A 27,890-nucleotide genomic window follows, 5' to 3' on the forward strand; every position below is an offset into this window, starting at 1 on the left:
AAAACAGAGGCTTTTCTCCAAGGAGCGAGTGGGGGACTGAACATGTCTCCTCCCTCTGGCTGCCCATTCCCCCCTCTTCGTTTTAATATTATAAGCTCTATCTGAGGAGCTCCGCAGAATCATAGAATTTAAAATGAAAACGGCAGGAAGGAACAAGGGAGCCAGAGAAAGACACGATAGGTGGGAAGGCATGAAATCAGCCAATCACTTTGTCCTGCCCTTAAAGCTGCGCCCACCTCAAAATGCGATTTAACTCCCACAACAACACATAACTATAACGCAGTGCAAACTCGGACATAGATCTAAAAGTCACAGTAAATTGCAACTACGAATATGCACATTAGTGCATTTAAAACCCGGCACTACGGCGAATAGACAGCTGCATCATGTGTCTTGAAACGCGAATCTGCGCATTTAGGTTGGGGTAAAGAACCCATATAGACAAGCCCTGAATTGTAACGAAATTGGTCACAATTTCCTGCCATGTGCAGAGAAGTTTCTCTATAAAACACCCACTAGAGGGCGCTGTCCCACCACACTGAATGGGCTACGTAGTTGCGGCTTGTTTCCCCTGTGTGAATCTTCTCATCCCTAGAGTGGAAGAGCAGCAGGAAGCAAGAGTGATAAGAACATAAGATGACCCATGCTGGATCAGACCAAGGGTCCATCTAGTCCAGCACTCTGTTCACACAGTGGCCAACCAGCCATTGGCAGGAGACCAACAAGCAGGACATGGTGCAACAGCACCCTCCCAGCTCCCACCCATGTTCCCCAGCAACTGGTGCACACTGGAGATAGCACACAACCGTCAGGGCTAGTAGCCATGGATAGCCTTCGCCTCCAGGAATTTATCCAACCCCCTCTTAAAGCCATCCAAATTGGTGGCCATCACTACATCTTGTGGTAGTGAGTTCCATAATTTAACTGCACTGTGTGAAGAAGTCCTTCCTTTTATTTGTCCGGGATCTCCCACCAATCAGTTTCATGGGATGACCCCATTGGGTTCTAGTATTTTGAGAGAGGGAGAAAAATGTCTCCCTATTCACATTCTCCACACCATGCATAATTTTTTACACCTCTATCATGTCTCTCCTTAGCCTCCTTTTTTCCAAGCTAAACAATCCCAGTTGTTGTAACCTTCCTTCATAGGGGAGATGCTCCAGCCCCTTAATCATTTTAGTTGCCCTTTTCTGCACTTTTCCCAGCTCAATAATATCCTTTTTTAGGTGTGGTGACCAGAACTGTACACAGTTCTAGCTTGTAGAAATCCCTTTGCAGCTCCCTTTGGAGCCCTTTGTGTTTAACCACACACGATGATAAGGAAACGTGATCTTCCCCCATCTGATAATATCCTAGGTCAGGGGTGGGAAACCTGCAGCTTTCCAGATGTTGCAGCCCAACAGATATGAAGGGAACCATGTTGGGGAAGGGTGTTCTAAGTAAATAGGGGAAATAAGAAGACATAGGAGACAGGTGAAGTTTCCCAAAACAGAAATAACTCTCTCTGCCTGGTAAAGTCAGACAGGAATCCGACAGGATTCCAAATACAGGAATCTGACAGGATTCCAAATATCTCACATGTGACATAGAAATGCTAATCCAATGTTTCTCAAATCCTGGATAGTTGAGACATGCTTCTTTCTCAAATAAACCTGGAGGCACACTTTACCTTTTGTCTTTAGTATGTGGAAAGAGGAAGAATGTTCTGTGTGAGTCACTGTTCCAAAGGTGCTACCAGATTGGAAAGAGGCAGTCCCAAAGCAGTAACTTCTGAAGAAATCTTTCCTGGACCCAGACAATCTTAATAACTATAGGCCAGTAGTAAATGTTCCGCTCCTGGGCAAGGTCCTTGAGCGGGTGGTTGCAACGAGCCAGCTCCAGACACTCTTGGATGAGACTGATTATCTGCATCCATTTCAGTTGGGTTTCAGGCCTGGTTTGGGCACAGAAACAGCCTTGGTCACCCTGTATGATGACCTATGTCAGGAGAAAGACAGGGGGAGTGTGACTCTGTTGATTCTCCTTGATCTCTCAGTGGCTTTCGATACCATCGACCATGGTATCCTTCTGGGATGACTGTCCGAGTTGGGAGTGGGAGGTACTGCATTGTAGTGGTTCTGCTCCTACTTGACAGGTCGGCTCCAGAAGGTAGTGCTTGGGGGACATTGCTCAGCCCTGTGGATTCTCCAGTATGGGGTTCCGCAGGGGTTAGTCTTGTCCCCCATGCTGTTCAACATCTACATGAAACCATTGACTGCAGTCATCCATTGTTTTGGACTGTGTTGTCATCAGTATACTGATGACACACAGCTCTATTTCTCCTTTTCATCTTCATCAGGTGAGGTTGTGGATGTACTGTACTGTTACCTGGCCGCAACAATGGATTGGATGAGGGCTAATAAACTGAAACTCAATCCAGACAAGACTGAGATGCTGTTAGTGGGTGGTTCTGCTGACTGGATGGATGGTGTTCAACCCGTTCTGGATGGGGCTGCACACCCCCTGAAGAAGCAGGTTCGTAGCTTGGGGGTTCTCCTAGAACCATCTCTGTCACTTGAGGCTCAGGTGGCCTCAGTAGCATGGCTATGCCCCTATCTGGATAAGGATCACCTGGCTTCAGTTGTCTACACTTTGGTAACCTCCAAGTTAGATTACTGCAGTGCACTCTACATGGTGCTGCCTTTGAAGACAGTTTGGAAGCTGCAGCTTGTGCAAAATGCAGCAACCGGATTGGTAACAGGGACCGAAAGGTTCAAACGTATAAGACCCACTCTGGCTCACTTGCATTGGCTGCCAGTATGTTTCCAAGCCCAATTTAAGGTGCTGGTTTTAACCTATAAAGCCTAACACGGCTTGGGACCACAATACCTGACGGAACACCTCTCCCGATATGGATCTACCCATACACTGCGCTCAACATCTAAAGTCCTCCTCTGGGTGCCTAGTCTGAGGGAAGCTCAATGGATGGCAACAAGAGAGAGGGCCTTCTCTGTGGTGGCCCCCCAATTGTGGAACAATCTCCCTGATGAGGCCCACCTGGCACCGACATTGTTATCTTTTCATCGCCAGGTCAAGACTTTTCTCTTCTCCTAGGCATTTAGCAATATGTAATTAGCCTGGGTTTGTTTTTGTATGTTTTTGTGGTTTAAAATAGTATGTTTTTGTGGTTTAAAAATTTGGTGTAGTGTTTTTAAGTGTTTTTATCCTATGTAAACTGCCCAGAGAGCTTCGGCAATGGGGTGGTATACAAATGCAATAAATAATAACAAATAATAACTCATGCAGTGACACAACAGGCAGCTTGCTTTAACGATGAGTAATCCTGCCTCATCTGTACATTAGGAATGATGGAGGGAGCAACCCTATGGCCCCTAGACAGCGTCTGACATGCCATCGGATACTTCTGATTCCCGGCTCTGACCTTGGAGGAAGGAATTGGAGATCTGCCCCTCTCCCTTTCCCCAACCTCAGAGAGGAGGGAAAGGGAGGCATTTCAGTGGTTGGGGAGGGGAGGAGACTGGAGAGGCTCAGGATATGAGCTATCCTAAGCCTCTGCCAGCCTGCTTCCTTCCTCACACCAAAATGCCTTCACTAGACAGGCGAAAAAGCCCAGCTAGTGAAAAATCCATGGTAGGAGGATGGGGAGGTGAAGATTGCCTCTGCCATGCCTCCGACCCTGCGTAGGATCACTGTGACCCTCCATGTTCAGGGGCTTTTACTCATCGAGGGTGTAGCTCATAGAACTGTGCCTTGAATGAACCAATTACTCCCACCACCACTTCAAATCTAGAAATACGGCCAAATTATTATTATTATTATTATTATTATTATTATTATTATTATTATTATTAATAATATCCCGCCTTTTCCCAAGTACTAGGACTCAAGGCGGTTATTATTCTCCCCCAGCAGAAACTGCTTGAATTGAAGGATATCTTGAGACTAGATGCTTTCTGGGCTCTTATTTAATTTGTTTCTCATGGCACCCAAGCCCATAGTTTGTAAATCACTGTTCTAATCTACATCAGTGATGGGAAATATAGAACTTGGGAGAAACAGTTCTTCCAGGTTAATTACTGTCAACTGTGTGTGTGCATGCGTGTGTGATGAAAACTCAAGATCAGCTCAGGTCCTGTTTTACACACATGCTTTTTTGGCTTGCAGGATTTCCTCGTGCCTCAAACCAGGAATGAGCGCTACTGGATTGGACTCACCGATTTGGTTCACGGAAGGGCGATGGAAATGGCTTGGTTGCACTGCTACCAGAAAGAGCTTCACATAAGTCAGGCTTGTGAAAGCCATCAGCCGAAGTCAATGCACCAGCATATGCGCTGTCGGTTGCTAGGCGGGCGACAAACCTCCTGGTTTTGCAGGTCTGGCAAGGCAGCAGGAACAGGAGGTTTGCCATGCCACTGATAAGGGCAGTGGAACCCATGGCAGTGTACATAATCCTCCTCCTCTCTATTTTATCGTAACAACAACAACAACAACCCTGTGAGGTAGGTTGCGCTGAGAGTCTCTGACTGGCCCAAAGTCCCCCAGTGGGTTTCCATGGCCGAATGGGGGGTCTAGAACCTGGATCTCCCAACTCCCAGTCCAACACTTTAGCCACTACACCACACTAGCTAGGAACCGTTCAGTGGAGGTTGGTGGCTCCAATTTCAGTTGGGCTGTATATTTAGGGTGACCATATGAAAAGGAGATCAGGGCTCCTGTATCTTTAACAGTTGTACTGAAAAGGAATTTCAGCAGGTGTCGTTTGTATGCATGCAGCACCTGGCGAAATTTCCTCTTCATCACAACAGTTAAAGCTGCAGGTGCCCTGCCCTCTTTTAAATCTGGTCACTCTAGTATAGCTCCTACAGCTGTGATTGTTGTGATAAAGAGGGAATTTCACCAAGTTCTCCATATATACAAATGACACCTGCTGACATTCCCTTTTCTAGATACAGGAGCCTTGTCCTCCTTTTCATATGGTCAGCCTAGTATATTTATTCATTCATTGTTTATTTATTAAAGCATTTGTACCTCACCCTACATCACTGGGATCTCATGGTGGTGTACAGATAAAGTCAAACAGTATAAAACAATAAATAATGTACACAGCTAAAAGCAATAAAAACAATTGTATCTGCTCTGGCTTTGGGTCAGAACCCATCAGACCTCTAGAAATGCTATCCAAAGTGCTGGGCCCATTAATGGAGATTATGTTCAGCACTTTTGGTAGCTCCTTTAAAGTTCCAGCTGAAACTCAGAGTGGGTTCACAGCCCCCGCTTAAATCAGAGCCACCACCCTCTACTGGAATCCTCCATATGCAGCCATGAGTGCCAATTTAAGTGCAGCATGGGAGATCCATGAACAGGTTCTCCTGAGCTTTTTATTAGCATCTATGGGGGAGAGCAGACAGCTGGGTTCAATTCAAGACCATGGTGCTAGGGAAAGGGTTAACGTTCCCCGCCCCCCCCCCCCCCCCCGGTCCGCACTGCAGTATTTTCCTAATTAAAAATCACTCACTCCTCCAGGAGCTGCTATTTGCTCCCAGATCCAGATAGGATATCTGTATGTTTGGCCCCATGGGGCAAAAAGCAGCTTCAGAGCAGCTGGAGTATACGACATCCAATGTGGAAACAGCACAGGTGGAAAAGTTAACTATCCCTCCCCTCACTGATCCCAATCAAAATCAACCCCCTCTCCCCACCCTGGCTGCTAGTAAAATTGGAGGAGGAAGGATAATGCAGGAGACCTCCCGTGTCGTCTCTCCTTTGACCCCAAGTTCCATGGAAGATAAAGGCTGAATCAATAGACCAGTGAGCCCAAGCACTGAGGTGAGTGGGAAGTCTAGTAGACCAGTCTAGTGCAGGTGTGGGGGATGTTTTTTGGCCTGAGGGCCAGATTTCAGTTTGGATAGGCTCTCATGACTACATTTCAGTAGTGGGCAGGGATATAAATGTAATAATAATAATAATAATAATAATAATAATAATAATAATAATAATAATAATAGCAAAAGCATGACTGAATCAAGAAGAAGGTCCCATCCACCCACCCCCTGCCCTGCAAAGAAAAACTCTTATCTTTGATCAGCAGATAACCAGAGATAAGAGTTTTCCATGACAGACAAGGTGGGGCCAACCAGAGGAAGAAGGTAGTGGACTGGATGGAGAACCACCATGGGCCACAGGTTCCCTATCCCTGGTCTAGAGAGAATCACTTGGCTATGCTTGGGGAAAGAGGGTGGTGTGGTTGGAGGGAAATATTTCCTCTTTCTGAATAAGAAAGCCTCCTCATTTAAGAAATGGATGAAGGGCAAACCCAACAATGAAGGCAAAGAAGACTGTGCCCAAACGCACAATGCCGGGCAAAGGAATGACATGCCCTGCAACTATGCAAGCTTCTACAGTATGTGTGTGAGAAAACGTTACCTCTCTAAGAACCACTGAATGGGCCATGTGCAAGTTGTTACTTCATCTTTCAAAAGACAAAGTAATGCGGGACAAATGTGCAGGCAGAAAAGCGACGGTAAGCAAATGCGATTTCCCCCTGTGTGATGATGCTTTAAACCATTCATGAGAAGTGTCTGTCCAGCCTCTTCTTTAAAACCTCCAGAAATGAAGAACCACAACCTCCATAGGTAGACTGTTCCACTGTTGTACAGATCTTATCATCAGGAAGTTTTTCCTTATATTTAATTGAAATCCAGGTAGCTGTAACTTATAGCCATTTGGGGCGGAGGGAGGTCCTAATTTCTGTGGCAATGGAAAATAGTTCTTGGTCATCTTCCCTGTGCCTGTAGCACCCTTTTATGTACCTGAACACTGCTAACATGTCTCCCTCCACCCCATCTTTTTTTCCATTCTGAACATCCCAAGTTCCTTCAGCCTGTCCTCATAGGGCATGTCCTCTAGACCCTTTATCATCTTTGCTGCCCTCCTCTGAACCTGTTCTAACCTGTCAATTTCCTTCTGGAAATGTCCTTACATTTTCTCAACACGTAAGTCACCATGTGCCATAAACTGCATGTGCTGAGTGGAAAAATGTGGAAAAATGCTTAAGGTTGTGTGTTTTGCTATTGATGGGTTGGTGAAAGATTTCACTTCAGGTTAATTGGTAGTACTATACTGACATACGTGCCATATGGGAATTGTCCCTGAGGAGGAATCATTCCAATCAATACTTACACGACAGTTGAGTTTTTATTTTTCTTAAGCTGCAATCTTATCCCCTCATACATGGAAGTAACTCCCATTGAACTTACTTCTGAGTAGACTATAGGGCAGTGCTGCTAAAGAAGAATGAAAATTCAGTAATTGTAATCCTTCAGGTTCTTAGTTCTCATATAGGTAATCAATGATGGCTTATCCCAGAAGGGCATACTTTCCAAAATATGCCAGTATCTATTGATTCCATTTTTTCTATAGTACTATTAATGTTATCAAAAGGAAAGGTGCATGCTTAGATCTTGTTTTTGTAACAGCAACAACAATTTTCACTACGAATTAGTCCTTTCTCCTATGACTTCTTCCCTCCTTCCCTTTGTGCTGCCTTCACTATTAATTTATTTTTAGGTAACCCCTGAGAAGCATATTATTGCTGCCTCAGAATTAGAATCCAAGATAGTGGTGCAGTTTAGTCTTTAGATTTATAAACTGTCCATATGGTAAATTATTTCTCCTGTATAGAGGGTGGAACTGCCATAACAGAGGGAGCGTAGCCTTATCAGTGCGTTTTTTATAAGCAGATGTCGACTCCATACTATTTTCCATATTATATTGACATAAGTTCCTCTGCAGAAGAGCACCATTTGGAATGTGTTTACACACTGGCTTATTAAAGGGGTTTTATAGTACTGCTATGTTTAGTTGATTAATCAGTGAGATTGAACAATTCAAAATCTTTTGATCAATTAAAAAGTCCCTTTCTGATTAAACAGGCCACTTAAAAAAACACCAATTATTTATTTTTACTTGTACCTCAAAATCCTTAGCTGTACTTAGAAGAGATACTCCTCCCCACTTCTGAGGTGGTGCCTGTTGTGACACATGTGCGCAACACGCGCACATCATGCGTGGATCGTCTATAAATGAGCAGTGCTCTTTCTTCCCATTCAGGAGTATTGTTTTATTCATTGGCAAAGTGATGCAGATTTCACTGGATGATTTAAACTCCAATGGTTAAGCAGCAGCCATTGATGTGCAACCCTCACCCTGTTGGCTCAGGTGTTCAGTCCCAGTGGGAGTTTAGAACTGCAGCCGAAGAGTTCTCTGACTGAGAAACTGCTCTAATGTTATAAACGCAATCAGTCCACAGACTCTGAAAGGGTTTAAAGAACTCAATGCATCTCTGTCACCTTGGACAGGAATCTTCTGTTGCAAGTGGCAGATACAAGGCAAGATATGAGATTGGAGCCACAGAGAGGCAGAAGCTGCTCTGTGAGCCACAGACAAGCCGTGCATCTAGGAGCTGACCAGGAAATAAGGCAATGGAGAGGTTGCTCCAGCAGTTTTCAGAGCAAGACCAAGTACTTATCAACTGCTGAAGTCGTATGAACATAGGAAGCTGCCTCATACTAGGTCAAAAGGGATTGTCCATCAAGCTGATATGGTCTCCTTGACTGGCAGCATCTCTCCAGGGTCTTAGGCAGAGGTCTTTCTCATCCCCCTGCAACCTGATCCTTTTCCCCACCTTTAACTGGAGATGGTAGGGCTTGAAGCTGGGACCTTCTGAATGCAAAGCAGGTGCTTGACCACTGAGCTACAGCCCCTTCCCACTAAGTCAAGGAGAGTCCTCTTGGCTCTGCCTCCACCTTTCTTCTAGAGCAATCTTCCCCATCCTGGTGCCCTTTAGGTATTTTGGACTACAACTCCTGCCCATTTCCTATGTTAGATGGGGCTAATGGAGAAGGTCCAAAAATCCTGAGGGCACTCAGTTGGAGAAGGCTGTCCTGGAGTGAGGATTAGACCAGGTCCTGAGCTGCAAGCTCTGTCCAGCCTTGGGGATGTCCTCACATGCTGACTTTATGATGGGTTGGGCAATTTGTGGTCCTCCAGATGTTTTGGCCTACAACTCCCAGGATAGCCAATGGTAAGGGATTCTGGGAGTTGTAGGCCAGAACATCTGGAGGGCTGAAAGTTGCCCAGCCTTGCTTTATAGTCATACTGTTAGTCCTCCTCTGATCTACTACTGTTGATCTTCAGTGTCCCCATAGGGCTTCCAGACATGTAGAGCAGCTGGAGACAACCCCAGGCTGCCCTGCACCCACCTCTGATATTTCTAGAATGGGCCCAGGAGCATGGAGGAAGCAGGTAGGTCTTGGGTCTGCCCTGGAAATGCTTCTGCCCTTATTGGGTTGTAGCCTCTGACTGACTTTGCCAAATCCCAAGTTCTTTCCCTGATTCAACTTTCTCAAGGAATCACCAATGCTGCTTCTCAGAAAAAGTCAAGGAGAGTTCATGCAGACAACGTTCCTTCCTTGTTTCTAGTGGGGGATTCAAGACCCCAGAAACACTCATGGCCTCCAGGTCATCCAGATCAGAAATCCCAAGAGGTTGGATCCAACATGGATGTTCTGCCAGCAGAAGGACAGCACTTGGGGAAAGGGATGTCCACATCCTTTCCTCCCCCTGCAGCACCCTCAAAATCTCCTCCAGATGGTCCCCCTAACCCCCCTGAACAGATTCAGAGGGCACACAGAGGATGAGCTGCAGGGGAGAGGAGAAGATGTGGATCTTCCATCCTGTCAGCAGTGTCCTCCTATAGGCAGGACAAAAATAGGGGATCCAATCCAATCATTATCATCCGATGAAGAGTTGTCAGGGCTTAGCCTTCCTGCCACAGTTCTAACTCTTTATGCTTGCAGTGTGCACCCTGTGGTGATGTCCAATCCTGACACAGAGATCATTTTATGAATAGCGCATTACCTTGGCAGACAAAGGTTTGGAGCAGAAGGGGCATCTGTAGAGGGAAGTTAGTGAGTGGAAGACAGGATTGTGCACTCTGCTTTTCCCCAATAAATTCCCTCTGGCTTCCCAGTAAATCCCCACCCAGCCCAGTCTGGGCTTACTTTGGCACCTGGTTCTTTGTAAGTGTTTGTGTGGCCTGGAGGAGGAAGCTAATATTCCAGGGATGGTGTGTGTGTGTGTGTTTATATCAACAGGCAGATGAAAAGTTAAGCACCCCTTTTCCCACTCACCCATTTCGCCCTGCAAGTCTCTGATCCCCTGTGCTATGGGGGAAACACAGCATTGGCCAATGTAACCCAACAGTCACATTAAAGACTCAGGAAATGCCAAATAAAAGAAGATTGAAGCCTTGCTGTGAAAAGAATCTGACTATATTATCGTGCCATGAGGAAGGGTGTTCTTTGGTAAATGTGTGAAAAGGACAGAAATGGTGATGTACATATATACACTCATCCATACATGAATAGATTTGAGATACCACGGAGGGGGGGAACAAGTTATCCAGATAGAATAACAGAAATAAATGCCAATGGCATATCTTGCTAGCTGAGGTCTGTGGTATGAACAGCATTGCCATGTAGCCAGAATTTTACTGGCCCAACCAAAATGTTGCCTTCTTGGCCAGTTGCCAGACTGGAAGTTGCCTTCTGATTGAACTGTTCTTGCTATTCGTGTGGGTGTGAGCATGCATGGACCGCTGCCCTCATGCAAAGATTATTGCAAAGGATGCAAAGTGGGCCTTGGTCTTCTTTTATAAAGGGTGAGGAACCTCAAGCCCAGGGGCCAAATCCAGCCCTCCTGCGGTCCTTATCTCATCCTCTGGGGCTCCCTAGATTGGCATGCCCCATTTCCCCAACCATACAAAGTTTGGTGATTTTCCTCCCATTCTAAAAGGTTGAAATACCTCTCCTGATGCTTAGTTACTGGCAGTAAGAGCTTTACGCTAAAATATGCCTGTGTCTTTTGTATTTTGGCCACACTCATTTTGCCTTTAGCCCCACCCACCACTCAACTACCTCCTGACCCCACCCCCTCAGCCTTTCCAAAATCAAAAGATTTGGCACAGAACAGAAAGCATCCTCTTTCTCTTTTCTTTGCGGTGTGCTGATTCACCAGCCTGCCAAGGATAAAGCCAGAAGTTCTCGCTTCCATGGGACAGTGAAGCAACATCTAGCACAAACCAGCATCTGTTGGACAGATGCCATTCTTAAGCAGGACACAACGTTCCCATCATGACTGTCTCCATAGCCACACCCCCAGTTCTAGCAGGTTTCATCCCTACCAGAAGCAGGTATTTTATAAAGCTACTGGGCCTTAATTGCCCATTCAACACCAGACCACCCCAAAATATTTTGCATCATAACAGTTCACAACTATACATGGTTGCTGAGAAAATTCACCAGCACCTCATCCCTACCCCAGCTACTGTGAGAACTGCAGCTATGTTCAGAGGGAACAGGAAAGTCCAAGGGGGTGGCGGATAACATCAGCATCCCTGCAAATAAAAAACTACTAGCCCTTATTCCCTGCAAGTCCTGGTTCCACTATACCATATCCCACATCAAACTCCTCCAGACAGGTGTGGAAGCTTTCCCTTCATGAAAGGCGCTCTGTGCAAGCTCAGGTGCAAATGACCCTTAGAGCTATTTCAGCTTTTCCTAATCTTGTGCCCACCACCTGTTTTGGGCTACAACTCCCATTATCGCAGACCACCAACCATGCTGGTCAGGGCTGATGGGACTTGCAGTCCAAAACTTCTGGAGGGCACCATGCTGGAGAAGGCTGATTTATTTATTTATTAAAATGCCTTTGCTTGGGGCTGGGGAAGATGAATAAACTCTGCATATGCTCGGAGGCACATCCTTAGCATATTTGCAATCGAATAATGGCAGCCCGATGGAGAATTTAAAAATCCCCCCCATCTCTCTTTGCTACAGCATCAAAGCAGGAATAATACCAAATTAATGGGTATAGAACACCACAAGGGCTACAACTTTCTTTGTTTGACTGAATTGGCCCCCAGTTTAGGAGCGCACAGCCCCAGTTTCGCCTCGTGGCTTCGGACTGATATTTGTCCCTTTCACGCATCGAAGCCGGAATCCTACGCAGGTGGACGCAGAAGTCAGCCCCTGCGATTTCAATCGGACCAGTGGCAGCTGGTGGCTTCGATTTCAGTGGGGCTGTGAATCCACTCTGGGTTTCAGTCAGAAGCAGCCAGGACTTTACAGGAGCTATCCAAGGTGCTGGACCTGTTTTGTGGTTAGGGTTCAGCACCTCGGATGCCTCCTTTAGAGTTCTGGATGAAACCCAGAGTGGAGTCACAGCCGCCCCGCCGAAATCGGAGCCACCATCCCGCACTGCATGGGGCTGACTCCTGGGTCAAGTGTCCCTAGGACTGCAGCCTTACGCGGCAAGCGCTGCCGGTTTGAATTGAACTGCTCCCTCCCTCCCAAGGTTCCCAGAATGACAGGTAGGCAGCATTGTGGGGAGCGGGGGGGGGAGTGAAGTGAGGGGTAGGGGGAGTCGCCGAGACACATCCCTCCTGGCGCGCCACTTGTTGTGTCTAGAGAACCCCCTCCCCCCAAATGCAAGCTTTTTAGACAATAGCAGGGGGGAAGCCGCCGCCGCCCCCCCATCATCTTCCCACTCCTCCTCCTCCTCTCCTCCTCCTCCCCGCCTCCTCTCCCCATCTCTCCGCCGCCGCTGAAGGCAGACAGGACTTGCAAAGAGAAAAAACCAGCGCCGGAGCCGGGTAGGTGGCGAGTTTAATAGGGATCCAGGGACGGTTCACCTTCCGATGGTGGAATTGGGGGGGGGGACACCGAAATATGGAAGCGGGGAGGGCAGCGCGGGGCGGGCGGAGGGGAATCTCCTACGATCTCGCCTTTCCGTCGACGCGCACACTTTTGGCGGTCACTTTCAGGGCGATCCCGACGACTCCGGCCAGCCTAGGGTCCTTTCCTCCAAGGAAGGCGAGCCAGGGGTTCGAGCCCCTTCCCCGGCTTTGGTACCACTGGGTTGGAGGGGGGGTAGTGGGGGTGGGGAGAGGGAATCGGGAATCATTCACTTGAGTGCGATCAATTAGAGGCGATGAATTCCACGCACACACACACACACACACACACACCCTCTCGCCCCCTGAACTGCGCATGGGTTCAAGGTTTATTTATGATTCTTCAGGGGACGTCCTCTTGAATGATCCAAGAAAACTTTTCGTAATTATGGGTCAGGGAGGAGAGAGTCGGTGGGTTTCAGAGTGGCGGGAGAGAGAGGAAGGTCTTTCCCGTCCTTTCCTCCGCGTTCTTCGGACCGCATCCCCGGGATAAAAGCGGACAGGGAAAGGCGCGTCTCTGCTTGCGCACCTCGGAGTCATCCAAGGAAATGGCTTAGCAGGAGGATCGGGGCAGACGAGGGCTCGGGCGCGCGTGCGGAATGAATCGTGGGATTCGAAGCCGCGAGATGCGGTGAGGGGCTGGCCTCTGTGGCTTGAAATTATTATTATTATTATTATTATTATTATTATTATTATTTATATAGCACCATCAATGTACATGGTGCTGTACAGAGTAAAACAGTAAATAGCAAGACCCTGCCGCATAGGCTTACATTCTAATAAAATCATAATAAAACAATAAGGAGGGGAAGAGAATGCAAACAGGCACAGGGTAGGGTAAACAGGCACTGGGTAGGGTAAAACTAACAGTATAAAGTCAGGACAAAATCAAGAAGAAAGAACGCTTAGACCAAGCCACGAAGGGCCGGTCCTTCAAGGGCTATTCATTCTTGTGATATGGAACCTTCAAGTTCAGGAGCAGTGTACCTGAATTCCAGCTGCTGGGGAGCAACAGCCAAGACGGCCGATTGGCTTCACGGTCTTGTTTGTGGGCTTCCCAGGGGCTTTTAGTTGCCCACTGTGGGACGCAAAGAAGGATGCTGAACTCGATAGACTTTTGGGCGGCGGCGGCGGCTGCTGCTGCTGCTGCTGCTGCAGGAGGGCTCTTGCGTCCTCTATCCCCACCACGCCCGTGATGGGCTTTGCGTAGGTACCAAAGTTTTTGTAAGTATGCTTCCCTCGGAAGTAACTCCACTGCGTCCGGTGGGACTTCTTCCTAAGGAAGCGTGCAGAGGCACTCTTGCCTTAAAGGAGTGCCGAGCCCGAGTCCGGTTCGGGTTGTTCGTTTGCGCGTGTTTTTTTAAAAGGCATGACCCTTAATAAGTACATTCCTTTGGAAATAAGTTTGCTTTAAATCCGTACGACCGAACGCTAAGCAAAGGGCATCCATCGTCTCTAGTTAAACAGTTCCAAAGTCCTCTCCTTGATTCCAACCGGGAATATTTCAGAGAGAGCTTCTGTCTCTCTTTCTCGCCCCCTGAAATCCAAGAGGAGTGGATCGTGCCCTCAACGTGTGCTTGGACAGAAAGGGGGGCGATTATATACCACCACCCCCAAAGGTGCGTGGAGGATGTGGGGATAATAGCCAGTTCAATCGAAATAGGCGATCTAACTTCTTCAGAAATCTTCGGTACTGCAAGAGAGAGGAGCGGTTTTTCGCCGGTCTCCTCCTTCAAACTCCCTTTCTCTGAAAGATCAAGAGAGAGAAAGAAGTAAACACTCGTAGGAAAGGACCCCATCGACCTCTGACCCTCAGCTGCTTTATTAGAGAAAAACCTCTTGTAATTACAAATATATTAATTTTTTAAAAGGACGTAATGTTACTTGTGGGTGTACATAACAAGGGCGTGTGGGTACGTCTCCATCTAAGACACGTATTACCGTGATAGAGCATCGTCTCTCTGTGTGCGTACGGGAGTGAGTACAGAGAAATTACTGCAAATCGTAGACTTACAGTACACTCAGACGTATTTATTCAGAAGTAAGTCCTCTTGAGTTCCATGGGACTTACCCCCGGGTAAGTGTGTATACGATTGCAGGCTTAAAATTGTAGGAATTTTGACCTTTAGGCAAATTTGACACACACACACCCAAACACACATTCACACGTGCATTTAAACATACTGCCTACGCCCGATTTCTGTTATATGTGGGGTAGCAAGTCATAGGTTGTGTCTAACGTGTGTGCTTTTAAAACGAGGAATAACAGGATTGGAGCTGTGATCCATACATTATTTCATCCGGAGCCTTTCCTCTGAAGTTAGGGGAGCCCGTGGGAATACTGTTTGAAGTGTTAAATAAAATTAACAGGATATGATTTCCTAGTGTACGCACACACACATACACAGGTATCTATCTCCTATTTTATCTTGGGGAGTATTTCATCTACATTCCATCGCTTCAGAGTGTGTGTGTGGGGGGGGGGGGTATTGTCGGGCCCTGCTTTATGTGGCTAATTGTACTTGTAAATTACAAGACAATCGGTGCCTACTGTAAATCAAATGCGCATCACATACTTAATTCAGATAGATTCTTCAAAACTATTCCATAAACCGCGAACTATAGGATTACCGAAATTCACTTTCTTCTTACCTCGCTATACTGCTACAATGAGGACCATCACAAAATTATCTAGAATACGAACATTTGGTATCCGCTCTCCATAAAGTCCTTTGATGCATCTTCTATAAGCCAGGATTTTTTTTAAAAAAATAAAAAAATCAGGGCCTGATCCAACCAAAGTGATGCACAATTTAAGCTTTCAGTCCTGAACAAAGTTACCTGGAAGTCAGTGCCTTTGAACTCTGAGGAAGCACAGGTTTCGATAGAAGGTGTTTTAGGTTTATAACTCTCCCCTCGAAATAATTGAGAGTGATCTGGTTGGATCCTGGCTCTTTTTGTTTCATAGTTTAAGAAGCATGTGCCTGTACATTGTATTGCTCATACAGTATCAATATACATGCCATTTTTATAGAGCACCATGCCAAAAGGCAGGTCTCTGCCGCGAGGAATTTACATGCACAGTTTTTAAATTTATTGTTTATTCACTGGATTTCTATACCGCCCTTCTGAAGCCAACCAAGGCGATTTATGCATCGGTAAATTTGGTATACCGCCACATGTGAATAAACAAACACTTAGGCTATACACATTTACTTGGGAGTAAGTCCGATTGAATTCATTGGGGCTTGCTTCTGAGTAGGCACGTGTAGGGTCGCACTCTTAGAAAAGTATAGCATGAGCTTTACGGTGCAATCCTATGCTGTCTACTCAGAAGAAAATCCGACTGAGTTCAATGCGGGCGTACTCCCAAGTTGTGCGTGTATAGGAGTGCAGCCTAAAAAACATTCTCTCCGAACTACAACGCCACAAGCCCATCGAAGTCATCTCTGGAAGTTCCGGTGCTTTCCAAGGAATTGATTCCCAACAGACACCCCTTTTACCTGTAAGGAAAAGCCTGCAGAACTCCTAAAGCACGTATGAGATCCAAGCCCCAAACCTACCCCATCCACCCACCCACCTACCTCCACACACACATACATCCAATTATAAACTTTTAAGCAAATCGCAGAGGAGGGAAAACGACAATACTCCGCCACCGCTAAAGACGACCAATTTTATTGTGCGGCCTGCGTTTTCCTAGGACACTGTTGACTTTAAGCCTTATCCTGACCTCACCAGGCGGCAGCCCGATTGAGATCAATGGGATTTGCTTGCAAGTCAATGGTCAGCTGCTTCTTAGTGCTCTTAAATCGAACAGACCAGTTCTTCCTAAGACACATTGAGAAAGCTGAGGCTTCGAAAGAAATGCCTTTACTTAGGATCGGCCTGTCAAGCAGCTTAACAGCGCAATGCTAGGCGAGTCTACTCAGAAGTAAGTCCCATGGAATTCAATGGGACTTACTCCTAACCAAGTGGGTTTAGGGTTGCACTGCAAAACGGTCCTGTTGTTATTGTTCGACTCTTTGGCCTCTGCTCTTTTATATCATGTTTTTAGGAATGTACTGTTTTAGGATTTTGGTAAGCCGCCTCAATGTAGGAGAGGCGGTATATGAACCTTTTAAATACATCTACTTTTCTTCCTCCTTTTTGCTTGCTGCTGTGGTGTTTTCTATGAACGCTTAGCAATGTGAAGTTTAAAATAGTCATTTTATACATTTCTATCCAACCTTTCCTCCAAGGATTTGGAGGTTCTCTACGCAGGGTCCCCCCACATCCACCCTTCAGCTTATCCTGACAACCCTGTGAGGTAGGTTAGGCTGACAGGTCGTGACTGGTCCAAAGTCTTCACGGAAAAGTAGGGATTTGTGGAGGCTCTTTGTCCTTAGTCCAACACCCCGCCATTATACTACACTGTTTCTTTTATGTTTCTTTGTCCACCTCAGGAGCCTTTGTGGAAAGGCGGTTTTGTACGTGTGAAAAATACGTATGCATATGGGAAGAAATCAAAGTATGTTACTGAGGGGCATTATATTTGTTAAAACGGGTTGTGTGCCTTTCCAGGATATAGTATACACGTTTACATCTCACGATACAATCCTACGAGTGTTTACTCCTTATTTAAGGCCTAATGTGTTCAGTGGGATTTACTCTCAACCTAGTGTGTTTAAGATACCACCCTAAAACATGACGGAGTATTTTCACACGAAGCATCGTGCAAAAGGATGCCGACCCCCAGTTTTCTCCCGTTTTCATTTTACCCGCTTTCCTTTTCCTTTTCTTAAACCAACATTCGATCTCTTTTAATGAAACATTAAATATGAAACCTTCGCATTTCCAAAATAAGTTACAGCCCGTGTCGGAACAAGGAGTAAAGTCTTAAAAAGAAAAGGTGGGGTTCCGGGAAGCAACAAAACTCGAATTTTAAAAGTAGGTCCCTAATTTTGAATGCATCATGGATATGGGGGAGCGAGGAAATAAACTTTAAAAATGTCCCTTCTGGCAATTTTCTAATCATCCTAAAATTCCTTAAAATGCCTCGTTTCTTTACCTTTCTTTCTTTCTTTCAGTTAGAAACCTCAGAATTAACACTGTCTTTTGCTTTAAAATTATCACAGCCAATAATGAAGTAAAGAAAACAAAATAGATTTCTGGCCACGTTTCTGTTACCGTAAAAGCCTTCCCCCCCCCCCCTCTCATATTATTATTATTATTATTATTATTATTATTATTATTATTATTATACAAAGTAGTAGCAGTAATAGTAATAATTTTTACGATTATAATTAGAATTATTGCGTAATAATGGGGATAGGTGGGAGGATGAAATCGTTACCCCAGAAGATTTACCAAAATAAAAGAACTTTTAAAAATAGGAGGATGAAAGACAGAGCGAGAGTGATCCGATTGTGCAGAACCATAGAGCTCCGGGACCTTGGTAACAAACCTTCGGAGGGCCACGAGCTGCGAATCATGCCTACAGTGTGTGAAGTCGCTGCCTTTGATGAGAAAAGTTCCATTGGAACGTTGCTTCTCGCAGCGTTCTTCTATACTCCGCGGTGCCTCCCAGCAACTTCTGACGGAGCCGGGGGATTTCTGCGGGGTCGTTGGGCTGGGCAGCAGTCTTTCTTTCCGCCTCTTTTTTATTTTAATCACCTCCCTCTCGGAATTTTAAAAAAGAATCAAGATAAGTGGACCAAAAAGAAAGAAGATGGGTGGGCGGTGGGTTCGTGGCATCGAAGCAGCGGCCTTCGAGGAATAGCGTGATTTCATTCCTCAAGCTGCCCACCTCTCACGTCTTCTCCCCGTCCCAACTTCTGGTTTTGGTCCTGATCAATGAATGATCCAACCCCTTCTCTGCCTTAATCACCAGACATTTTAACCGCCCCCATCCCAAACCCTTCCCCCCTATTATCAGGTAGACAGATGATAGAAAGATAGATAGTTAGGCAGGATCTACACTACTGCTTTAAAGCGCTTTATAACCGTTTTGACAACTGTTGGGGCCCAAGACACACTCCATATACAGTTGTCAAAACGGTTATAAAGTGCTTTAAATCAATATATTGCGTTTTATCATTCCATTAAAAGGATCTTGAAGGGTGCAATCCTAAACGTCTACTCAGAAGTTCATGGAGAATTATTACTCTCAGGGAAATGTGTATAAGATCATGCGACCCAAGAGACCTTTTGTTCCTGCCTTGCAGCCCAAACCTGCACACCTCTACTCAGAAGTAAGGGCTACTGAGTTCAATTGGCCTTTAATTAATTAATTAATTAAACTCATGTCCTGCTTGTGGGTTCCTGAAGAATAGCTGGTCGGTCACTGTGTGAACAGAATGCTGGACTAGATGGAACCTTGGTCTGATCCAGAATTTAAAAGATAATTTAAATTTAATTTAAAAGATATCTAAACCAACTTTGGGGGCAAAACCCCTCCCAAGGCAGTGTACAAAATTTAAAATCACAAACCACAATAACACAATGTTTTAAAATAAGAACAATACAACAATAAAATCTTAATTAACTATTAGAACCAACTAACACCATATATCCAACATCAATCACTAAAGTAGGATTGCAACCTCAGCATCCTGAAGTTAAAAGCTACCATGCTAGAATTTCTAACCTCCTCCTGGGTTTGGACCTTCAAATGTACTAATCTTTCTCCTAGTTTTTTCTCTAGGTTTGGTGGAAATAATTTCCCACCGTTGAGCTGGGCTGAATTGCTCTTGTATGCCCTGAGCAATATGTTTGTCAAATAAAGAAAAGCTCACAAGTTCTCCACTTACAGAGGAGGTCACCTAGCATGTCTCTGCATGGTTTACTCTTTTCGCCATGCCATCTGCCAATCAGCCTCTGCTTGGGATATGTGTATGTGAGGGGGGAGAGTCATCCTGCCATAGCTCTGGATCAGATATGAAGCTGGAGCACCAAACCATGCCCAGTGCAGAATTGTCCACCCTCAGCAGTGGCTTCCTGATGCATCTCTGCATGAGCTACTGCTCTGGGTTTGTCGCCTTCCTATCAGGAAGCATGTCCAGAACAGTGACTCATGCAGAAACAGAAATGGTAGGTTTCTTTCAGAGCACTTTAATTCTTGCTCTTTACACACTATAGACGTAAACCTTTGTGGGCTATAAGCAGAAAAGGGTGTCTTCAGTTTAATTTGGGGGTGGGGGGAATCCCTCAGGGGAAATATCCCTTAGCTGCCAGAAGTCTGGGAATCTGAACTAGGGAAAGGAATCCCCCCTTCCATTTAAAAACACTTTTTTTGAAGCAATGCCCCACCTCCAGATCAGTTGGCTGTGCTCCCTTTTCCCCCTTTACCTGTCCCCACACTATGGAAGCCATCCAGCACTTCTGAGCTTAGCACACACAAGATCACTGATGCACCCTTCTGCCAGAGACTCTTAACAACCCCCATCTACTACTCTAGCCCCACTGGCCACCTATAGTCTGTTGCCCCAGTTTATCCCCCCTCCCTCTTCTCCTGCTCACGCTCCCATAGGCAGAGGAGCAGCTTCATCTTCAGAAGCCTTGGTGTTACAGAGGACATCCCAGTGGAGATGGTGGCTCCAATTTTAGTGTTTTTCCAAAGAAATGTTCATCATTCATTGATTCCCCCACCCACCTGTACGTTATTTTTCTTTTGTACAGTTTTTGCCAGAAATCCATTTTGAGTTTCAGTTAGAACCAGCCAGAATTCTAAAGGATCTCTCTGAGGTGCTGGACCCAATTTTGGGGGGATAGAGTTCAGCACCTTCATTAGCTTCTTTCTGGTTAGTTCTGACTGAAGCCCAAAATGGGTTCACAGCCCCACCTAAATTGGAGACACCAGCCTCCACTGGTTTAGCCTCAACCAGATCTACTTTGAATGCCAAGGCCCTGCCTTTAAGTATAACAACAGCAATGTGCCAGTGGCCATGCTGGGTGGGAATTATGAGACTTGTGGTCCAACACTTCTGGAAGGCACCAGGCACTGGGTTAGCAGATCGCACTTGCATATTGAAATTCCAGCTTTATCCTATCCCAAGCCCATCTTTAACAGGACTTCATATCTTCATTTTAGCCTCCCTTCCTCCTCTGCATCTCCCTCTTCCTGTGGCTCTCCTTGTGAGGGGGGCACAGTGTTGAAAAGATAGAACCAGAACAAAAGAGATCCATGTGCCACTTCAAAACTATTTTAAGTCATTTCTGCCTCCTTATAGGGGCTGTTATACATCTCAGCCTCTCCTCTATTTTTGCTTTGATTCCTTTCATTGAAAGCACTCCTCTCTCATTAGTCACAACCCTCTAAGGTAGGCCATTCTTATCTTTAGAATTGCACACTTTTCAACCTAGAGCTGTGCCTTTAATGGCAACTTGATCTGCAAAAATGAGTGGGGATTGTCTTTCTCTTTGTGCTATGAAAAAGATCACCAGCTGATTACTGCAGATCCTTGATCTGCAGATCAAGTTACTGAGGTTGACTGGCCTGGCCACTCTAATTATCATTCCCATATTACAGATGGTGGGGAGCAGAGACTGAGGCCAGGAAAAAGGTACCTGTCTTGGCTAAGGCAACCTATGAAATTCATGGGATTAAAAGATAAACCTGGGATTTCATTACTCAGTGTGCTTCCTAATGAAGATTTATCATTCCATCATCCGGCACCTTTTGTGGAATTTTACAGGGAGGGTGTGTACCTAGATGACATTATATTCCTTTCATAACCTTCATGTATTTTCCTACTGCTGCTTCTGTTTTCTTACTGCTGAAAAACTGTTAAGAAAAAAAGAAAGACCAGGATACCTTCTGACTGTTAGTGCTATGATTCCTCAGTCCAGAAGCCTCCTCCTACTTTATATTATCAGTCTCTATATTATCTAACAGCTCCCAATAAAACCTTTGTAAAATCATATTAGACCTATTAAACTCTGCAGAGCAAAGTAACAACACATGCATGCATGCACACACACACACACCAAGGCTATATAGAGGGTGACTATATGGAAAGGAGGACAGGGCTCCTGTATCTTTAACAGTTGTTAAAGGGAATTTCAGCAGGTATCATTTACATGCATGAAACACCTGGTGAAATTCCCTATTCATCACAACAGTCAAAGCTGCAGAGGGGGCAGGGCTCCTGCAGCTTTGACTGCTGTGATGAAGAGGGAATTTCACCAGGTGCTGCATGCATACAAATGACACCTTTTATTTATTTTATTTATTTATTACATTTATATACCTCCCCATTGCTGAAGCTTTCTGGGTGTTTACCTGCTGGAATTCCCTTGTCAATACAACTGTTAAAGATACAGGAGCCTTGTCCTCCTTTCCATATGACCAGTCTAGCTATAATCTACTTTTTTAAAAAGGGTTTTACAAAGCTTAAGGTTTATGGTCAAAATATGCCACAGTACTTTACCAGTTCTTACTTCTGTGCCTTTCAAAACAGCTTGTTGCACAGACTTTGGCAGGCAGTCTGTGTGGTGTTGTGGTCAGAGTGTTGGGCTGGGAGTTGAGAGATTTGTGTTCTAGTCAAGAGTGGCCATATGGAAAGGACAGGGCTCCTGCATCTTTAACAGTTGTATTGACAAGGGACTTTCAGCAGGTAAACCACCCAGAGAGCTTCGGCTATGGGGTGATATATAAATGTAATAAATAATTAAAATAAGTAAGAGGTGTCATTTGTATGCATGCAGCACCTGGTGAAATTCCCTCTTCATCACAGCAGTTAAAGCTGCCGGACCCCTGCCCCCTCTGCAGCTTTGACTGTTGTGATGAAGAGGGAATTTCACCAGGTGCTTCATGCATACAAATGATACCAGCTGAACTTCTCTTGTCAATACCACTGTTAAAGATTCAGGAGCCCTGTCCTCCTTTCCATATGGTCACCCTATTAGTAATGCATTTGTCACTACTCCCTCACTAGCACAATGGATGTTGTGGATTTGCTGGGCAGTAAAATGGAGAAAGGACAGAACAAGAGCAGGCTCCTTCCAACATACCAGATGAATATTGAGATATGCCCCTCGCCCACAAATGTTTTTAACCCTATCACCACCAGCAGCCAGGGCTTTACGGTCTTAACTGCCTTAATTATCCTGGCAGACCTGTGAGGGAGCAATTATAATGTTCCATTCAATCCTAGCGCTCAGCCCTGGAATACTACAAGTAAAAAGGAAGCATTTCTGAGCATGTCCAGAGTGACTTCCCCTCCCCAATGAATAATCACAGCCAGCCCTCAAATATTTGGCATTAGTGGTAAGTGTTTCTAGTTGTGAACTCCCAACATGCCTCTTTTTAAGAAGCTAAATGAAGCTCGTAGGTCCCCTTAGCCATGACGTAACTGGTCTTTCTGGGAAACTCTTGTGGTGAAGCAATTGTGCCTGGGTAAGTGGGTGGGTAACTTTGCCTGTTCAAGACCTGCAATAGTATAGCCAAATGACAACTATAAGCAGAGATGTCTATAGTTCAAATCTCATGCCAGCAATGAACTCACTAATGAGGCAATTCTATGGATGTTTAAACAGTTGAGAGCATGTTTAGTGGTTAAAGTGTTGAACTGGGATTCAGGAAATCTGGGTTCTAGTCCCCACTCAGCCATGGAAACCCACTGGGTGACTTTGGGCCAGTCATAGACTCTCAGCCCAACCTACATTACAGGGTTATTGCGAGGATAAAATGGAGAGGAAGTGGACCACATACACTGCCTTGGGTTCCTTGCAAGAGGGGAAAGGGTGGGATATAAAACTCATAAATAAACTCCTACAACATCCATGCTTGTTGGGGCATGCTAGGAGTTGCAGGACTTTTTTTTCTGTCTAAACATTCATAGGATTGTGCCCTAAGTCTCCTTGGTACATCAATATCTCTCTTTTGTATCTAGTTACTCTAGTATAGCTAGTATAGAGCTTTAACAGCTTTAACTGTTGTGATGAACAGGGAATTTCACCAGGTGCTGCATGCACAGAAATGAAACCTGCTGAAATTCCTTTTTCTATACAACTATTAAACATACAGGAGCCCTGTCCTCCTTTCCAGATAAATAATTTATTTCCTAAATAAAACAGTTAACCACCCCACACTGAGATGATAACCATGGAGTACCGCAAACACTCAAGTGTATCACACACAGCTTCCTATCACGTAGTCATTAGAGACACAGAAGAGTTGCTGCTACAAAATGAAAGATGGTAGCCCAAATCCAAAACGGACACCAACAAACTACACTGAGAATATATAGCAGGAATGGAGAATGTGCAGCCCTCTAGATGTGGTTGAGGTGCAACTCCCATCACACACACACACCATTGGCTAGGCTGGCTAGAGCTGATGGGAGCAGTAGTCCAACTACATCCAGAGTGCCACATATTCCCCCCCGGCTGGTATATAGCTTCAGCCCCAATTCAGTGCCCTCCACATGTGTTGGACAACCAGTCCCATTATCCATAGCCAGCTGGCAAGCAGCAAGTTGAGGAAGCTGATATAGCTCCTTTTGGAGTTCCATTGTTGGCAAGTACTTGAGAAGGCAGAAGGTGGATCTGTTGAGAACAACCATTTTCCATCCTCCTGATTCAAGTGCAACAGCCAGCCAGCCTCCCTGCCCTTATCTCCTCCGTTTTTATGAGTAACGCCGTCTCTTCTCCTTGACAGGCCCACCTTCTGCTGCCAGCCGTGAAGGATGAAGACTGAAGAGGCTCCTTCTTGTCTGCAGCAGGCCACGCCGGTCCTTGGCTATGGTGAGTTTCTGGGCTAGGGAAGGAGAATGGGGTTATGAAAGTCCTTTGGGGTCATCAACCCCACAATCCAGGCGTCTCTGTCAAACATCTCTAGCTCTGAGTATGTGCTAATTGTCCCAGTTCCATGTGAGCTTTGGAAACAGACTCTGCTGAAGCCTGGGGTGTTCATAGACTCATAGAATAGCAGAGTTGGAAGGGGCCTACAAAGCCATCGAGTCCAACCCCCTGCTCAATGCAGGAATCCACCCTAAAGCATCCCTGGCAGATGGCTGTCCAGCTGCCTCTTGAAGGCCTCTAGTGTGGGAGAGCCCACAACCTCCCTAGGTAACTGGTTCTATTGTCATACTGCTCTAACAGTCAGGAAGTTTTTCCTGATGTCCAGCTGGAATCTGGCTTCCTGTAACTTGAGCCCATTATTCCATGTCCTGCACTCTGGGAGGATCAAGAAGAGATCCTGGCCCTCCTCTGTTGATTGAACCTCTTTCAGCTTGAGGGCTGAATTCCATTTGAGAAGCTCTCAGCAGCCGGATTCTGGTGAGCTGGAGGCAGAAAAGCCAGCTGATTTTAGCTTATAGCTCTTACTGCCAGTAGCTAATCCTTAGGAGAGACATTCCAACCTTTTAGAATTTGGGGGTGGGGGGAGAGAATGGCACAAAAGCCAGGAAAGGACCAAATGATTGGCTGTTAGGAGAAATGGGAAGGTGGCCAGGGAAAGGGGGCAAGACCCTGTGAAGAACACCAGAGGTCCAAATTGGGACACACACACCCCAAGAAAGCCAGATTTGGCCTGAAGTTTTGCACCCCAGTCTTAAGAGAATAGTGTCAAGGCTGCTTACAGTGACCCTTTGACAATCTAAAAGAGAACTCTGCAGTTACAGTGAACTGAAGGTGGAGAAATGCTGGAAAGGTATTTCTCAAAATCAATTCCAGGATGATGAATGTGAGCCTTCTGCCTTGTGTATTCACTGGGACCAGCTAAAGATGAGAATGCCTCTGGGCATGGACAGAGTGCTTCCCTCTCATCAGTGACCAGTGTTTAGGTGGCCATATGGAGAGGAGGACAGGGCTCCTGTATCTTTAAGAGTTGGAAAGAAAAGAATTTCAGCAGGTGTCATTTGAATGCATGCAGCACCTGGTTAAATTCCCACTTCATCACAACAGTCAATGTTGCAGGAGCCCTGCCCTCTTTTGTATCTGGTTAAGAGGATAGGGCTCCTTCAGCTTTAATGGTTGTGATGAAGAGGGAATTTCACCAGGTACTGCGTGCATTCAAATAACACCTGCTGAAATTCTCTGTTCTATACAACTGTTAAAGATACAGGAGTCCTGTCCTCCTTTTCATATGGTCACCCTACTAATGTTATGTCAGTGATGAAGCATTATCTTTGCTTTATTTAAATCAATGTAATACACATTACAAGGAAGGGGGGCCACAAGTCTTATACAATAACGATATTCATTCACACTGTCTCAAAGCCTTTGCCCTCACAGGGGAAATATGTTTCTAGGCACAATCCACATAGGGGCGGGCAGATCTGTCTATTTTCCTGTCCGTGTCAGTTTCACATTCACAAGTCCATTTGTCTCATTGCTGCCTTCATCTGCATTGGGAGGGAGGGGAACATCTGCACAAAAATATCATGTTTAAATGTGTGTTTTTCAGAAAATTTCTTCTCTATGTACTAATTTCTAAATGTATTTTATCTTAAAATGTGTCTGTGTGTTTATATGGATTTTCGCATGTTTTTCAAGCTCTGGGAACTGCATCACAATATGTGGAGGGGTGTGAAATCCAAAGGATAACTGTGTTCTGATCTGTGCATTAGTCTGAGAGGTGTGGATCAGATCAGCTTGCTTGGAAATGTGGATCTAGCAACCCTAACATGTAGTGCTGGTCATTCCCTATAAAATCCCGAAGGGCTTCTGCCCAGCACATCTAAAGAACCTCTTCCTCCCATATCATCCTGCTTGCCAGTGGAGGCTCTGGATTTCAGTCAGAACCAGTCAGAGCTCTAAAGGAGCTACTCAAGATGCTGAGCCCAGTTTGGGGATAGGGTTCAGCACTTTGGACAGTTTCTTTAGAGTTCTGACTGAAACCCAGAGCGGATTTACAGCCCCCATTGACATAGGAGCCACCAGCCTCCACTGCTGATTGCACTCTGATGGAGACCCCAGCAGGCTGGTCCTACTATTAGACAAAGTGAAGCAACCACCTCAGACAGTGAATGATATAAACACTCCCTCTAACATTCCCCCTGAGCCCACCACCACTCCTTCCATTCTCATCCTCCTGAACCATTACATAACAGTGATGCTTGCTTGTTGTTGGCCTGGGCTAGGTGGACCAGCTGCTTAGCCCCCATCTCCCAACATGCCACAGATGGCACCACTTGGAAAAGCCCACGGCCAGGCAAGCAAGCCGAGATGTCTCCAGGTGAGGCCACGTACTCCAGCAGGCATTACATGCGCTCTTGCATTATTCTGTTCACATGATGATGCATACTGGTGGCATGTTTTGTTGCAGTGGGAGGGCTGGCCCTTCCAGTAAGCAAAATGAGGCTGTCACCTCAAGCAACAGAGGCTGGGAGGCAGTAGGAAGATGTTGGAGGAGAGAGACATGTGGTCACCCCTCCTGTGCCCAATAAGCTGGCCTGCTGCTTTTGGGTACAACTGGAGGATGCTGTCCCACCACTATCAGTGTTGGAGAAAGATCCAAGTCCCAGTCCAGTCAGCTTTTGTACACAGAATGGGGAAGGAGCGCCATCTTGTTTTTTGCTTCAGGCAGCAAAATGTCTTGGATTGGCCCTGTGCAGCAGGGCAGGCACTGAGGGAAACGTAGCAAGGTGGTAGAAGACAGAGCCATGTGTGCCATGAAGCCTACCTACAGAAACCTAAGCTAGCTTGCTACTGTTAGGCTCAATAAAGAATGCTGTCCTGTCACCAGTGTCAAAGTACAACTGCCAGTCTGGATGATGTCTGAATGAGGAGGGTGAAAAGATACCATTTCATTCTTTGCCTCAAGCAGCTGGACCTGCCCTTTTCCACATCCCCAACACAGGGCAAAGACATTTCCATGGCCACATCCTAGCTGCTGCTGTTTCTCCAACTGGAGTTTTCATCTCTGGTCCATTCCGTGTTTACTTTCCACCATCTGATTCAGATAAGTTTGTTTAGGCAGGTGTTCATTTGTTTTTTAAAACCAGAGGAGGGCAAGTTATGGCACTCCCCCCAGATATTAGCCCACAACTCCCATCAGCCCTTACCATTGGCTGTGCTAGCTAGGATCGATGGGAGTTGTAAGCCAAAATATCAGGAGGGAAACAATACCACCAACCCCAGTTTCAATCCTGTTTTTCTATCCAAACTGGTG

General features: G+C 45.7%; 2 protein-coding genes across 2 annotated transcripts in view; one reads left to right on the forward strand and one right to left on the reverse strand.

Annotated features, from left to right (window-relative positions):
* The window catches only part of CHCHD5 (coiled-coil-helix-coiled-coil-helix domain containing 5), a 474,014-nt gene that overhangs the window by 326,558 nt on the left and 119,566 nt on the right, over window positions 1-27,890 (reverse strand). The window lies entirely within an intron of this gene.
* The window catches only part of LOC134394106 (LIM homeobox transcription factor 1-alpha-like), a 109,562-nt gene continuing 106,134 nt past the window's right edge, over window positions 24,463-27,890 (forward strand). Inside the window, exon 1 of the mRNA XM_063119281.1 lies at window positions 24,463-24,520. Within this exon, the coding sequence (XP_062975351.1) occupies window positions 24,463-24,520 (58 nt within the window). The remainder of the gene's footprint in view (window positions 24,521-27,890) is intronic.

The sequence above is a fragment of the Elgaria multicarinata genome, chromosome 3, assembly GCF_023053635.1.
Source record: "Elgaria multicarinata webbii isolate HBS135686 ecotype San Diego chromosome 3, rElgMul1.1.pri, whole genome shotgun sequence".
Classification (NCBI taxonomy): domain Eukaryota; kingdom Metazoa; phylum Chordata; class Lepidosauria; order Squamata; family Anguidae; genus Elgaria; species Elgaria multicarinata.